The sequence below is a fragment of the Xiphias gladius genome, chromosome 4 (assembly GCF_016859285.1).
Source record: "Xiphias gladius isolate SHS-SW01 ecotype Sanya breed wild chromosome 4, ASM1685928v1, whole genome shotgun sequence".
In the NCBI taxonomy this organism is placed as follows: Eukaryota; Metazoa; Chordata; class Actinopteri; order Istiophoriformes; family Xiphiidae; genus Xiphias; species Xiphias gladius.
Genome location: NC_053403.1, coordinates 10046092 through 10061447, shown reverse-complemented (window position 1 = coordinate 10061447; position 15356 = coordinate 10046092). Strand labels below are relative to the sequence as shown.

Below are 15356 nucleotides of genomic sequence, written 5' to 3'. Positions count from 1 at the left end.
TTGACAGATTGGTGCGGTTTGCCACATGACATGATGCAACTATAGAACCGTATTTAAATGTAAATTCCCCCGATGCAGTAAGGTGAACCCGTCTAAGCAGATGGAAATAAAGACCAGAAATCATTTACTACTCGTATTAGTCTGGCATCAACCTCCTGACGTTTTGCTCATGGCAAATAGAAAAGCAAAGCCAGGAATGAGAGTCAGCGAAGCTCTTTGAAGTCTGTCAGATTAGGTAAACCAGCTTTGCTGATTGGCTCCGCTTTTCTGCCGTAAGATAGCATCAGAAATTCTCCTCTTACATGTACATAGCTCTCCCTGTTAAGATGACAATATGCAATGTGTCACATAATAAGTTAGAGAGTACTACTGTCTGCCTCTGCAAGGCATCAATCTCGGTAGTACAGAGTAGCACTGGAGCTGCAGCTGCAATTGTTCTGTAATCCTTGCATGAGTTAGTGAAGGATTCAAATCTCTTTCATACAATCCCAGTTGGCAATGTCACAATTAAATCAAACACCGTACTTTGGGGCCAGTCATTCTATAATCCTCTGGTGTGCACTTGTCAAATAGTCAAACCCCAACAGAAAGTTTCAGTAGCAGTAGCCGAGATTTGAGGCTGTAAAGTTTTTACTGGCTGAAGAAATATGTACTGAACTTGATGTCAGTTTTGTGAGCGTGTAAGTACTGATATAAAACTTTCCTGCACCTGCATTTGTCAAATCTATTTTTATAAGTTTAACCAGACTATTAACTTTCAACTCTTTCTGTTGAATAAGCAGCTCACTGTAAAGAAATCCATTCTCCATCTTGCCACGAATACCGCGTTTCTGTGTGTGTGTGTGTGTGTGTGTTTGTGGTGGGGGGGTTGCTTTTTTTGGTGCAAATCACAGAAAAAAATCACAACTGCTACAAGCTAAGCTATACCGTATGACTCCCATTTCCCCTGTTGTATCAGAATATCACAAAAACTGCATTCTGAGCGCGTCATGGATTATAGATGCAGGTGTGTCATAAACGGCAGCCATCAATTCCTCATCTTTAGGTATGTGCCTCCGCAAGTACCACAGCCAGTGACGCGGCGGACCAATAGTGCAGCATGCACATCATGAAACTGCGACATTGCCAGTTTGGCCAGGGACAGTCCCCCTACCAATATTTCCCGTCAATCTCCGACTGTAGACTGTCTACTAAAGGTGAAAATGAAATAAAACTGAGCACTTGGGATTGCAAACTTGTAAATGCCAGTAGTTAAAGGTTCTTTTCATCATTGCTTACAATTGAAAAAAAACTTGCGATGTGTCCAAGACATAAGTAGTATCCAGTGGAGGGGGAGCTCTGTGAGGTCTACTCTGCTTCTTCCTGCACTTGGATTGGCTGCTGGACCACTGCCAAAGTCCATCTCTGGAAATTAGATCAGTGTATTTATTCATCGCCCTTTAAACAAATGGCCCATTTGTACCTCAAATGACAAGTCGCAATTTGCCCATTAGCATTACTGATGTCAGCAAAGCCAGACAGCAGATTTTTCTTCATGGCCTGTTTGTTTGTCCAGAGCAATGAAAATGCGCGAATGGCAGACAGGCACACAGCTAGACAGACAGTCAGCTGTTGAGCTGTAAATCACCACCCCATCTAACAGGGAAGACAAACATACTGACTGGAGCATGGCCCCGGCCTCCAAAACCACATGTGAGCGGCCCGGAATGTATAGCCCACTGCATTGTGGGTTTGTGTCTGGGGGAAGGAGTGCAGACTCTCTCTGACTCACAGGACACCGTGAGGCTGGGGGATGAGGTGGGGGCAGCTTAACTTTCGGGAAGTAGAGTGCAAGGTCAGGAGGAGTGTGTGTATCGTGGCTGTGATGCTGTCCACGACTGTCCCCCCTCATAGCTCCTTTCTCCTCTATCAAAGTCTACTCCGTGTTTAAGTATTTCTGCTTTCATTTTAGCCTTTAACATGACTCTTAATCGCCATTAACAGAATCTCATATAAAATGTCGACTCTTGTTACAGCTACGTGCACTCAAGGGAGAAGAAGCCACTAAGAATCAATTACAATTGATTGTACAATTGTGACAGTTTAATCATTGAGACAGTCAACGGGACTTAATAATCTTGCGGAAAAAGAAAAAGAGGTCTTTAAAAACATTGGAGTTATGTAAAACCTTAAATTTTCGAAATAATACAAAAATAATGCAAACTATGTTGATTCTCACCGTATTTTGTACCTACAGTGAAAGTAAAGTGCAGAATAGAGCTGACACGATTAGTCCATTAATTGAATGGTTGATCAACAGAAAATAATTCAGCAAAAATTTTGATAGTCAATTTAACGTTCAAGTAATTTTCCAAGCAAAAATCCACTGGTTCCAGTGAATACCTGCTGTACTTGCTTAGAAAAAATGGTTGCATCTTAAAAGGTGATAATATGTCAGTGTTGTGCTTACAGCCTATTTCAGCCGCCCCCAAGTTGCAAAAAAATCCATTATTGCAGGTTTAAAAAATGTATTAAATAAATTAGAATTCTAAAACAATAATGGTCAAAAACATAGAAGAATGCAGCCTGTAAAATATTGATGTACAGCAATTTCTTACTTATACTGATTATCCTCTATCCATTTTTCTCCACCTATTTTTCTCTTTAAAGTCCCAAAGAAGTTGCTCCAGGAGCAGGGCCCCAGACCGACAGTGTTCTCCCCACCACCCAGCGCCCATGACCCCAACATAGTGGGAGACAGCCCTCCGGAGGGGAGCTCAGTCAAGAGCCCTGACACTGTTCCAGGTGAGCCACATGACAAACACACAGGCTTATTCCCTCTCACACACAGACACACACTCACAGCCTCCCATGGGGAGCAGTTAACAGTAAACAGTCAAAAGGCCTCCCAAGCACCAAGAGGAACTTTAGGATCAGGTATGAAGTCAGGGCATAAATGTTCGTATATTTTGATGTCACACGAGTTCAACTGCTTCCATATGTATCTTAGCAGAGCCGTTGGTTTGGACCATTTATGATCACTGGTTCTGAAAATATACTGCTACACTTCCAAGAACCAATGATTGCACTTACATGTGACCACAGTCTAAATCATTCTGTTATAATGTCAAACTCCCAGAGAGAGAAAGAGGGAGAAGACAGACTAAGAACAATGAAATGAAAGAATGAAAAAGGGGGAGATTCCAGCAAGGAAGGAAACTTAAACAAAGCTTTATTCATGAGGGATGGTGGCCTGCGTCCAGCACACTAATTACTCTGCTCAGCTACCGGCACTGTACTGATTAGGAGGATAGACGAATGAATGAGGAGTTAAGAGAGGGAGCAGGCAGGAGATGTGTGCTGTAGTGTTGACAGTTCAAAAGCGCATGAATGGCTTCACCTCCTCGCGCAGGTTTCATACACTTCGCCTACAGCTCATCTGGAAAAACCCGTTTCCATCGCTGATTCAGAGATAGGGGATGAAACATATGAATAAGGGAGATGAAGGAGGAATATGAAGGCGGAACAAGGTGCGTTTCACTGTAAATACACGTGTCCTGCTCTTCTCATTTCATTTGTCTCAATACTCTTTGTTCATTTTCAGCTGCGCAAAGCATAAAGAAGCCTAAACATAAAGAAACAAATTAAATCTTTCCGATTGACCAAACTGTTATCAGTGTACAAAACTGTTGGATTACCGATTTCTAAACATCCTGTACTTCTTAAAGGACTACTTGGGCATTTTGTCAAATATCGGCTTTCTTGCCCAGTGTTAGATGAAAAGATTGATGCGAGTCTTGTATCTGTGCAATAAATATGAAGGCAACAGCCAATTAGCTCAGCACAAAGACAGAAAACAGGGGGAAACATCTGGACTGGCTCTCTCAGAAGGACATGTTGTCATCACGAGACCCCAGGAAGTCGAGAAATGTCAAGAAATAGTTCTGAACATAACCCCCAGTAAAACCACAACTTTTCATTTTTACACTTAAGTTTTTGTACATATTCAACAAACAAGATGTAACGTTTCAATTAGTGGGTTTTAGAGGTGCCGGTAGGTCGATTTTGTTAACTTTGGAATTAGCCAGGCCAGCTGTTTCCTCCTTTTTCCAGTCTTTATGCTAAGCTAAAGTAAACGGCTACTAGCTGTGGCTTCATATGTACTATATAGACATGAGAGTGGTATCTATCTTCTCCTCCAACTCCCAGCAAGGAAGTGAAATTCCCAAAATGTTGTCACAGGGCTTAAAATTCCTTCTATAAACATTAAACTTTCTGTGCCTTTCCCTTATACTCCTACTTTCTTAAACTCTTGATTTTCTCTTTTCTTTTCACTCAACTTTCTCGCATTTCTCAGCGTGTCTATTTATGGGCATGTTATGCTTGCTTTGAGTGAAGTATTTTGCCCCAAGATGCCATGGCTTTTATGATGGCATCATTTTATCAAATGGAATTTTCTAGTTGCGAGTTGCTAGAGAGGTTAAAGAGGTTAAAGTTGTAAACCACACAATTCTGACTTTTTATTGAGTCCGTATTTGGTCCTTACTGCTTATTACTGTGGTGCTTCTGCACTGCAGTTCCCAGAGATCGTTTGACCACTACGGTGTTGTCTTTTCCCTGGAATTCTCTTTCAGTGAAGTCCTGCTTTTTGTCCCTTCAATCATAATGCCGGCTTTAACCAGTTCCTCTTATGTCTATTCTTAACAAACCTCCAATGCAAATACTGGCAAATATCAAATACTGCGTTTTACTCTGTATGAGGCAGATTATTTTTTCCATAAAAAGGGTATCAACACAGATGTAGTAATTATCATTGTTAAAATGTCACTGAATTATTATAATTTAAAATAAAGAATGAGTAATTGGATTATTAAAAATGATTTCACCTGGATTGATCATGTCCAAAGTATTTTATAGAAAGAGCAGTGACTGTAGTTCCATTATTTTGTATTTCCTAGCACTGTAAGTGTTTTCTGTTGAGGATTTGTTGGGCTATTTCTATGTGTGTTACGGTAAGAGGGATTGTGGCTGAACGTTAGTTGATGTGCGCACCACAGCAGTGGGTCCAGGTGGAAACATTTACCTCCTCAGTGAGCATTTCCAGGCTAAACTGCATCTATCAGATAAAGACGGCCTGACACACCTTAGAGGAAACTGGTATGTGTGACAGTTCACCAAAGCATGGAAATATGACTATGCACAGACACATGCACACACAGATCCTTAAGTCTCAGGTCACTGAATTGAATGCTGCTTTTTATTTTGGCTGCCTTAGCTTAGGGGTTGTTTTTTTTTTTTTTTTACAAAGAGGCATTCCTCATTCATAGAGCTGAAGTTACAGGGCTTACAAAACTCCTCCCAAACAACTTTGGCAGGTTAACTGGAGGCGATTTCTCTTATGAATCTAAGTAATTAAATCACTCTGTGCCTCTTTGTTCTCCCAACTCAACTCATCAAGTCCTTCATACACAAAACAAGGCCACGTCGTGCTGTGATGAAAGTCCAGAGGAGGAAACAGTCATTCCTATCTATAAATAGATTGTTTTCTGAGGTTTCGGGGGGAGCTTATGAAATGTTGCTAAAGTACAAACTTTTCCCATGTGGTTCTGTGTTTCTTAAAGACCTGAGTCAGAATGACTATGACACAAGCAGATGTTGTGATATCTTCTGAATCACACAACCTACTGTGAACATGTGTGTTTCGTTATGTGTGATGCATGTTCTTTACAGAAGCATATCTCCTTAAATAGTAAACCTCCTTAGGATGACTCAGGGGTCTGAATTCTGTCGCCACAATACCTCAGAGACAATACACTCTCCTTTACTGTAAATGACCAAAGCAGCATCATCAAACTCTGACTGTGCACGTAGTTCAAAACACACCGTGTCATTTCATGTGGGGCCACAGATACTGATCTGAGGGTTTATTCATCTTCTATCTGAAAAACAGGACTTTTCAAAAACATCTTTGTCTAAAGAAAGAATTCAGATGTTTAATCAACTACCCACTTTCGTCTTAGAATATAGTCTGCTTTGTGCCGTTAAACTGAACTTCCCTGCTCTGTTGTCTGTTTCGCAGATAAGAAGAAGATTAGAGAGACAAACCCCAACGAGGAGAAGTCTTCAGAAGCCGAAAGAGGAGGAGGAGGAGGAGAAAATCCACTGCGGCCCAGTGGCATGAATCCCATCATCAATTCCACATATAGTGTTAACATGGCCCTCATCAGCAATGCACTGGCAGCCTACACCTACATATCAGGTAGGGAAACATTCATTTTCATCTTGTGTTACACATGACATAACACGTCAAAAGACTCTGATGGCAGGTAAGTGAGAGACCATAACCTAAAATCCGGCCTCCTTTGGAAAAAGGTGAAATTCCACTACAGGGATCCAGTGTTACGTTATCATCGTCATTAGTCAAGAGTGGTGCTGGATCTAAATGCTCCAGAGCAGTATCACTTAGTGATTGCTACTTGGCCAGTGAAGTCAGTGAAGTCAGTGACGTTTGAGTGCATGGTTCCACGTGCGGGACATGAGTGTGGTACGCTTTCATTTGGGTAAAATCCCCCGTTTCCTTTTTCCTGGGACTGAGACGTGGGTAAATGTGGGCCAGAGGAATGCAGATGTTGAGCAAGATAACGGCTGCACACACACACACACACACACACACACACACACACACACACACACACACACACACACACACACACACACACACACACACACACACACGGGCGTGCGCTAAACACATTGTCAGTCACCTGCTCTAGCCAGGTGCTGAAGCAGAAGATGGGAGATTATTACCTGTTCTATTACCTCCCAGTCTGTGACTCAGTGAAATGAAATTCATAGTATAAACAGGTAAATAAACATAAAAGCCATACACTGTACTTTGGCTAGAATATTTACTCGGCTTTCGCCGCTTTGAAATTCTTAAAAAGTTTTCTCACGTTTGTAAGGTGCCATAACATTTTATGAGCTACATTTATTTGCAGCATATGTTGTAGTGAGGAATGTTAGACCAGTGCAAATGAGTGCAGTGTGACCTGTTTAAGAAAAACCACAGTGTGTGGCCGGATGATAGTGTGAAGCCACGGAGGGTGTTGCGGTTGAATTGAACGGGAGCAACCAGTGAGAGCCAGTGCAGGGTGGATAGGAGGGTTGTAACATGGGAGAACTTAGAAAGGCTGAGGACGGGCAGGACTGCTACAGTCTGGATGAGCTATAATGGTATAAGAGTCCACGTACGCATGGAAACAGGAAACAAAGACTTCCATTAATCAAACCTTAAAATAACAAGAGCTTGGACCCGGAGCTGCTTAGATTCATTCTTTAAAAAGGCTCTGATAGAGAGAGAGAGAGAGAGAGCATCTGCCGGATGGAGCAATGGCCGCGAAGCAGGCCTCTTAGGACCACCCCAAAGTCGTAGATGGATGGAACAGGTGAGACTTTGGTTAATGACGGTGACGAAAGACTGAGAAGAAGAGAAGCAGCTCAGTGTTTTCCGCCTTGAGCTTGAGGTGGTTAACATCAACCGACAACATGCAGAGATGTGTTTTTGTAGAAGAGGGGAAGGAGACGTACAGAAAAATAACAGGGTTAGCAGAGTTTGTGAGACATCATGACCAAACCAAGAGACCAAGCCAGGGAAGTGAGTCATATGAGATGTAAGTCTGCAGCTAATGTTCATTGCAGTGAGTGAGACGTCAAGTGAAATATTCTGTAACAGAGCTGACTGAACAGGTCAGAGGAGAATAAAAAAGAAACCCAACATCAGCCAGAAAGATCCAATTAAATGTTTGATTTTTTTTCTGCAAGAAATCAACTAGATGTAGAATTTCCCTCTCTCATTTTCTTGTTCTGCTTCTCTTTTTTCCCCATAACAGACCACCCAGAGAGAGCAGCGCTCTTCTTTGTCTGCGGCGTGTGTTTGGGCCTCTTCCTCACACTCTTTGCCCTGGTGGTCCAGATCTCCTGTCGCACTGACTGCAAGCCCCGCCAGCGGCCTCCCGCCAAGAAACGAGCGCGCCCTGCCGACTCGTCCTCCGACTCCAGCGACTCGGACTCGGACTGGGACACCACCTCGGACCTGTCGGCGCGGCGCCACCGGCGATTTGAGCGCACGCTTAACATGAATGTGTTCACATCGGCAGAAGAGCTAGAAAGAGCGCAGAGGCTCGAGGAGAGGGAGCGAATCATCCGAGAGATCTGGATGAACGGGCAACCGGACATCCCTGGGACACGGAGCCTCAATCGGTATTACTGAGGACTGCTAAGAGGCTTTTTTTTACAGAATGCTTACTTGACTTGAACACATTTTAGGACGCACTTGGGTTGGAACGGGCAAGGGACGAGGCCATGACGAAGCTTGATAAGCAAGCATGCAACTGCAACTGTGGACTCACACAGTGGACAAGAACAGTAGAAGGTCCTGCAGACTTGGAAAGAAGACCTTCCCTCTCCGGTGTTTGGCATGTCCCTCTGGGTATCATAAGCTATACCCCATTTAGTAAGAGAAGAAGCTCACTGAATTGCAAGCTCACCTCTTAGCCGCTTCTTTCTGCTGGAAGAGAGGGGTGAAAGGCTCGACCGCCTTGCCCATGACCTCAGCAGGCCTTTTTGAAGTGAGGATTTATGGGTTAGCTGCCTTAGACACACACTGGCCTGCAGAGACTACATGGTGACTGAAGGACCGGGGCCTCAGATGGGTCTGTTATATAGAGAACGCTGGGCGGCTGCCAGAGACTGTGACACTTGGAGCTTTATGCTCAGGACGCTCCGATATTCAAGTGTGGACTTTACGGAGGGGGGCAGCAGAAAGCATCGTACCTGACGATGGGACAATGTAAGACAATCTTTCCACAGTGAATAACCATGCTGCCTTTTGAACTTTATAAAACCAAAAGATATTTTTTGAGGGGAAATCATCTCAACCCATATGAAATATATTTTATAATATTTAATAGTTTATTGATGTTGTGTACTTTTGTTCTCATGTATGGTTTATTATGAGCTATTTTTATACTTGGCGAAGGTTGTCTGGCACCTCAGGGATGCAATCCTAGTGTTTCTGTGTTTGGTTGATGTATTTGCTTCCTAAGAAGGGGATCAGCCCATTTAAACAGCTATGTCAGCATTTAAAGAAAAGAATTTGAAATATCGTATAAAGAGCCTCAAAGAGGCGTCGGTGATTTAAACTTATTTTTGATACAGTATGTTTAATTCACAGTGCAGTGCCTTTTCTAGCTATTAAATCACTGTTTTTCAAGAGTGCAGCTGGTGTATCACCCAATAGCAGGTCAAATAATTTATTAATTGGAAATACCAAATTTATCTTATCATATATATATTCCCTTTTACCAATACTGCTGCTTTGCTGAAGTGGAGCATGTGTAAAGCCTGAATGTCTCTGTCAAACATTGCACTTGCAATCTCACCAGATGTAAATGTACGTTAATAAGATTATGCCAATTTTTGTACAAGTGAATTTGTTACAAACAATTTCTCTGGTCCCCACTCATAGAAAAATTGCAGATTTCAGGTCTTGCGTCAGCCGTGCCCTTCGTTCCATGATACCAGTGCTCAACAGATGCTTGTGGTCATCGCTGCTCGTGCCTATCTGAAGAAGAAACAAGCACTGCAAAACATGTTCGCGGCGAACATGGAAAAATGGCTTCTCTTAAATCACTTTGCCAGTTTAATAATATAAGCTATTGTCAATCCAGTTCTGTTTGTGCTGCCCTGGATTCAAGCATAGAAATAATTATAGTTTTCATTAAAAAAAAAAAAAAAGGCTTGGTATTTTCCCGACTGAGAGTTTAATTGAGAGTACACAGGACATATTAGGGTCATCCACGTAAAAACTCTACACAGTTTTTATAAGGACAGTTCTTGTGTTTAAATTTGGATGGGATTAAAATGTGCCAATAGCTGGTAAAGTGAGACCAAAATATGACTCCTGTGCTTGTGCTTGGAATAAACTGTGTTCAAAAACAACCTCTCTACTGCTTTTTTTAATTTTTTTTAAATTATGTCACAATTCTTTCTGAAATGAAAATTAAAATGGGCGGAGTGCCTGTATTCCCGTCCCACTATGCACAGTGCCTGAAGTGAACTGCTCAAATCTAGCAATAATTGTATTAATGCAAATATGGCGAGTAAACACACAGTACAACCAGGCAATCGTGAACTGATTGTACAGACGTGGTGGCCACCGGGCATTTCTGTCAAGGATATCCATTGGCGTCGATCGCCCCCTGGTGGTAAACGTAGGGCTCTACAGCCTGTGTAAATCGCACGGATAAAAGTTACCCAGCCAAGAGCTATTTATAGCTGTAGCAACTCATTTAAAGACCCGTCTCCTTTGATGGACTCCAGCAGTTATAGGCTTGACTGAATAAACACAAATTAATATTATAGAGAATTGAAGAGGGCATGTAGGCTATTTTACTTTTTGTTATTTTAGAATTTTTAACGGTATTAATTTCTTACCAATCTGGACACTACTTTATTTCATAATTTCCGCGAGATAACATGTAGTTTTCAGAAATATTAGTTTACTTTTTTTGTTTTTTGTTCTGTTTTTTTTTTTTTTTTTTTTTTCCCTGTGTGCTGTTTCCATGGATACCATAAACTTACCGCGGCGGGGCAGTCCTGTAGCTTTACACAGCAAGAAAAGCCAGTTATATCCACAAATTAAGAAAAAAATAATAATAATACTGTTTAACAGCTCGTAGAGCCGAGGAAACCAGGGGGAGAAAAATTCGAGTCGAGCAATGTCTTGGAACTGGAATAGCCATGGACTGCCATTTTTGCCAGGATACACTTTTCGGGATGTAACGGTAAGGTGGTAGCGAGTCAGTTAAAGTTAACCGTAAAACTAGCCAGGATAATTTGGGATTTTCTTAAGTTAACCTAACGTAAGGCTTTAACGTTTGACTTACAGCGAAACTTTGGTTATTCTCGAGAAGATTTGCTGTCCTCTCTCTGTGCTGCAAATGTCATTCCTGCATTCCTCCAGTTTTTACGTCCAATAACTGGGTCGCCGTTTCGACAGTGCTGTTCAGGCCTGATCAAGGCTCCGGCTGCGGACTGTTGCCAAAGCAGAGGGACATTAGTGGCTTGATTTAAAATCTGCAATTCATTTTTCAATTAAAAATCAGCGAGATAAAATTCTCCGTTGAGGTGTGGACAAGTAGCAACGCTAACTAACATTCAGAGGCTGATTCAGAGAGAATTTATTCCAATGTTGTACTGAATTAACATGTACTTCTGTTGCTATTATTCTGTCCAAATCTAGGTTATATCTCATAAAGCAGTTTCTGTAGTACAGTATTGTGTTGTGTGTATCGTGACAATAGGCTCACGTAATAATTGACCTTGAATTTACTTCAATTCTTGAACTTATATTTCAATTGTGATTTACCAGATCTAACTTAAACCCTCTTCAATGAGCTTTCTCTGCAGAAGTCATCCTTCCATCGGCCCCAGACACTGGACTACAAGAATGGCTATGCTCTGCCCCATCGCCCCGCTGTTGCCATTGGACAGGATCCTCTTTTATCGGAGCAGTTGCTCCAGCAGGAGATCAGTGAGTTGTCCTTTGATACACCGGACATTACTCATGGCTCCCTTGACGAGGGCCTGTCTGAAGACTTCATTCCAGCTCACGTGGCCCTTGACAAGAAGGTACAGTAGCACCTCGAAGTGTAAGTGCTTGACGTTGCCGTCCAGTCAACTGTCCTATTGATTCCTTGCTTGTCTGTTCTGCACCACCCTCTTGTCATGTAGGTGCTGCGCTTCTATGCATACTTTGAGGAGGATATCTTGTATTCCCCTGAAGAGGCGTACCGCGTGCGCCCTGTGGTAATTTACTACTACCTAGAGGATGACAGTATGTGCATCATTGAGCCCATGGTGGAGAACTCTGGGATACCGCAGGGAAAACGGATTAAGCGGCAGCGTCTGCCCAAGAACGAACGTGGAGAGCATTACCAGTGGAAAGACCTCAACCTTGGCATGGACCTGGAGGTGTATGGGGTCAAGTACCACATCACACATTGTGATGTTTTTACAAAGGTACAATACTCACCAGTATGATTGCTCTCTCTTTTCAGTATTGTTAATATTGTCTGTGTGTGGCTGGCACAAAAATGAGTATATGTTCCCTGTCAGTTGTTGAATAATAATAATTGAATAATACTCTCTGTCTGTGTTTATTTCTCATTCACTGTACACAGGGATTCATGGAAAGTGAGGGCATGGTTCTGAACGACCCTGAGCCGACGCCAGTGGATCCTTACAGCAAACGTCGCGAAATCCCGCAGCCTTACTACAAAACGCCCTCTGAATTCGACCGCATGCGCCAGTTTCTCACCATGGACCGCAAGGTAAAGGAACTTCCCTCCATGCCTAACTCACGGGGTAACCATTACAAACCCTAATCTGGGCAGCGATCAACAGAGAAGCAAGAGAACAGCGACATCTCCTATCCAAAGTCTTTAGAGAGCAAAAATGATCTGCTTGTGTAGTTTTTATACCAGCCATGATGAAGACTGCAGTTAGAAGAATGAAAAATCTTTTAATGTCAATATGGATTAAGAGACCAATCATAATAGCACTACCAATGTGAGTATTATGCCTTTTATTATGAGTATTATCAGTGACAACAACTTGGTCACCTAGTTTAACTAAAACCATGTTATCTAATATTTTTATAGTTTACATTTCTGCATCTAAATATTGAACCTGTATCAGTTATAAATAAAGTCAACTGCAGGAAAATATTTTGCATATCAGTACTAGTTTCAGGCTCTTAACTTCTTCATGGTCATGGTCAGGTGCTGCGTTTCTTTGCCCTGTGGGATTATGCCGACTCTCTGTACGGGGAAACTAAGCCTGTTACCATCCAGTATTACCTGGTGGACGACACTGTGGAGGTCAGAGAGGTCCACGAACCCAACAGCGGTCGGGATCCCTTCCCTGTCCTGATGCGCAGACAGAGGCTGCCCAAAAAATTCAAACCACGTAAGATGCAACGCCATGTCACTTTAATAAATACATTTCATTATGTTTAATTTCTCTATGACCTGATACAGGGCAGTGAAGCAGTGCCTAGGCAGTTGCTCTCATTAGGTGCCTTTATGTATCTAGTCATGTCATAGAAAGTGCAGACCTTTAGAGGTTTGCTTATTTAAGAATTTACATTATAAAAACAATTGCTCTGCATTTTAAAATTGGTTTTAATATTTTTTCAACTAATTTATGCACTACACAATAATCATATAACACAATGGTGATATAATAATAATAAAACTTGATTCATATAACATACTTCATACGAATAGAGGAAACGCAATGTGCTTCCCAATAGATACACAGAAAAAGACATGCAAAATTAGGACCATTAAATACGCAGGATTTTCCACATGAGACAACATCAAAGAGATTTAAAAACAAAAAAATCTAGTAAATAACAATAAATATCACAGCACAGTGATCATATGGTGGCATTTTCTTATTTAATCTCTACATAACTATGCTCTTCTTATTTCTTTCCAGAAACCTTCCCCAGCTGTGTGCTGGAGATCTCAGAAGAGGAAGTGGAAGAGTACTACTCACCCAAAGACTTCCAGGTGGGTCAAACGATGAAGCTGCTGGGCCGTCGTTTTTTGCTGTATGACTGTGATAGCTTCACTAAAGCGTATTTCCAGAAGAACCACCCTGACGTGGAGATGAAACCAGTTGAAGTACCAAAGAAGGTTGACATTTTTCAGGACAAGAAGAAGGTGAGAAACTGTTTTTCATCTGTCTTTTCTTTTACCTAACTGAAGACTATGTAATCTGCATTGCCTGTGGCTACCTGTGTCACATGTCCACGTTGTCCATATTTACAGGAGGTTCCTCCGTACAATGGCTTTGGTTCACTTGAAGATTCCCTCCAAAATTGCTTGTCTCTAATTCCTGAGCCTCCCAAAAAGAATGTGCTAAAGATGCTGGAGAACGACCACAAAGTTTTGCGCTATAGTGCCAGGCTGGTGAGACAACACTTGAGAATGTATTTGTGCTGCTTCTTTGACTATGTAGTTACAAGTCACCCCTGCAGGTCATTTTTACATTGTAATCTATGGTCCAACCAAGGAGTCAAAAAATGATAGTGTAACCCAGGAAACACATTTTATTACTTGACAAGACAAAATTCAAAGCCACTGACAACACAACAAACGACTTCTCTGCTCGTTGAAGCTTTCTTATGTCACTGACATTCCAGGACTCCCAGAATCCTGAAGATGAAGGCCGACGTTTCATTCTTTCCTACTTCCTGTCCAATGACATGATCGGCATTTTTGAAAAGCCCACTCGCAACTCTGGTATCATCGGTGGCAAGTTCCTCGAAAAGACGCGCATCCCCAAGCCAGGCTCTGCAGTGGAAAATCCTGAGTTCTACTCTCCTGCAGACTTTGCTATTGGAGCCACCGTGGAGGGTGAGGTTCTAAGCGGCCTAAACTGATTAGAGCGTTATTGAGTGTGGGTTTTTTCAAAAATAATCTTATGAGATGCTACTGCATATTTTCCCCCAAAAAAACAGTGATGTGTAGCTTGTGTTACTACAGTACTATATAATAAGTCTTTCTGGACACATTAGCCTGTATTTTCCAGAAGATTGATCCTTACCAAAACATAAAAACTCAGCTTTTTTCTCCTACATCTCATGTCTGTTGCTTTAGTTTTCAGCCACCGCTTTGTGTTGACCAATGCTGACCACTATGTGCTTGCATATCTGGAGTCCAACTCAAGCCAGATCCCTTCGCAGACGCTGGATTCTTTGCGGCAGAAACTGGGTGTGGGGTCAGCAAGTAACCAGCCAGGTGACCAAAACGGTAAAATACTGTCAGCTAAACATCTCTCCCCTGAATTGTCTGTCAATTTGACTTTTTTTTCCAGTAGGTGTCACTTTTTTTTTTATTTTTTTTATTGGGCTAATACAATATACAGCAATTTGAGCCCAAACTTGTCTCTTCCTTTATCAGGTGATGAAGTCGCAGAGCCATCTTCATGAGGCCAGGGAAGGCTACATTACCAAGTGTTGTTCTCTGCTCAATAAATCGAGGTTGAATCAAAGCCTTTGCAGAACACTTCCACAATAAAAAGGTAATTTGTCTAATGAAATCTGACAACTTATGCAAATTTATAAAATACAACCACTTGTTGCTGTTGGCGTGGTTAACTTTAAAATACCCTTCGTTATTTTGGGTTGCCAAGGGGTTGCCAAGGCCTACTCTAATATGTTGGTTGGCTACTTAAAACAAAATACAAAGTTATGATGGGCAATCAAGCAAGTACATTTTACGTCGCAACGCTGTCCCCTCAGCGAC

The 15356-nt window shown here is 42.0% G+C and overlaps 2 protein-coding genes across 4 annotated transcripts in view; both read left to right on the top strand.

Moving 5' to 3' along the window:
* LOC120789274 (protein eva-1 homolog A) overlaps positions 1-9952 on the top strand; it is a 78010-nt gene extending 68058 nt beyond the window's left edge. For all 3 annotated transcript variants that reach the window (XM_040125891.1, XM_040125890.1, XM_040125892.1), the window contains 3 exons: positions 2650-2784; positions 6059-6238; positions 7869-9952. In XM_040125891.1, the coding sequence (XP_039981825.1) occupies positions 2650-2784; positions 6059-6238; positions 7869-8248 (695 nt within the window). In that variant the 3' untranslated portion in view covers positions 8249-9952. The remainder of the gene's footprint in view (positions 1-2649; positions 2785-6058; positions 6239-7868) is intronic.
* A 691-nt stretch (positions 9953-10643) lies between these two features.
* efhc1 (EF-hand domain (C-terminal) containing 1) lies at positions 10644-15114 on the top strand. Its single transcript, XM_040126190.1, has 10 exons — positions 10644-10823; positions 11449-11670; positions 11773-12060; positions 12222-12371; positions 12822-13008; positions 13543-13769; positions 13878-14018; positions 14252-14465; positions 14709-14861; positions 15012-15114. The coding sequence occupies exons 1-10, from the start codon at positions 10758-10760 to the stop codon at positions 15038-15040; spliced, it is 1677 nt and encodes a 558-aa protein (XP_039982124.1). The 5' UTR covers positions 10644-10757; the 3' UTR covers positions 15041-15114.
* The last annotated feature ends 242 nt before the right edge of the window (positions 15115-15356 follow it).

Coding starts and splice junctions, on each gene's coding strand:
- efhc1 (XM_040126190.1), top strand. CDS start 10,758: ATGTCTTGGAACTGGAATAGCCATGGACTGCCATTTTTGCCAGGATAC. Junction 13,009..13,542: donor GCCCAAAAAATTCAAACCAC/GTAAGATGCAAC, acceptor ATTTCTTTCCAG/AAACCTTCCCCAGCTGTGTG. Junction 13,770..13,877: donor TTTTTCAGGACAAGAAGAAG/GTGAGAAACTGT, acceptor CCATATTTACAG/GAGGTTCCTCCGTACAATGG.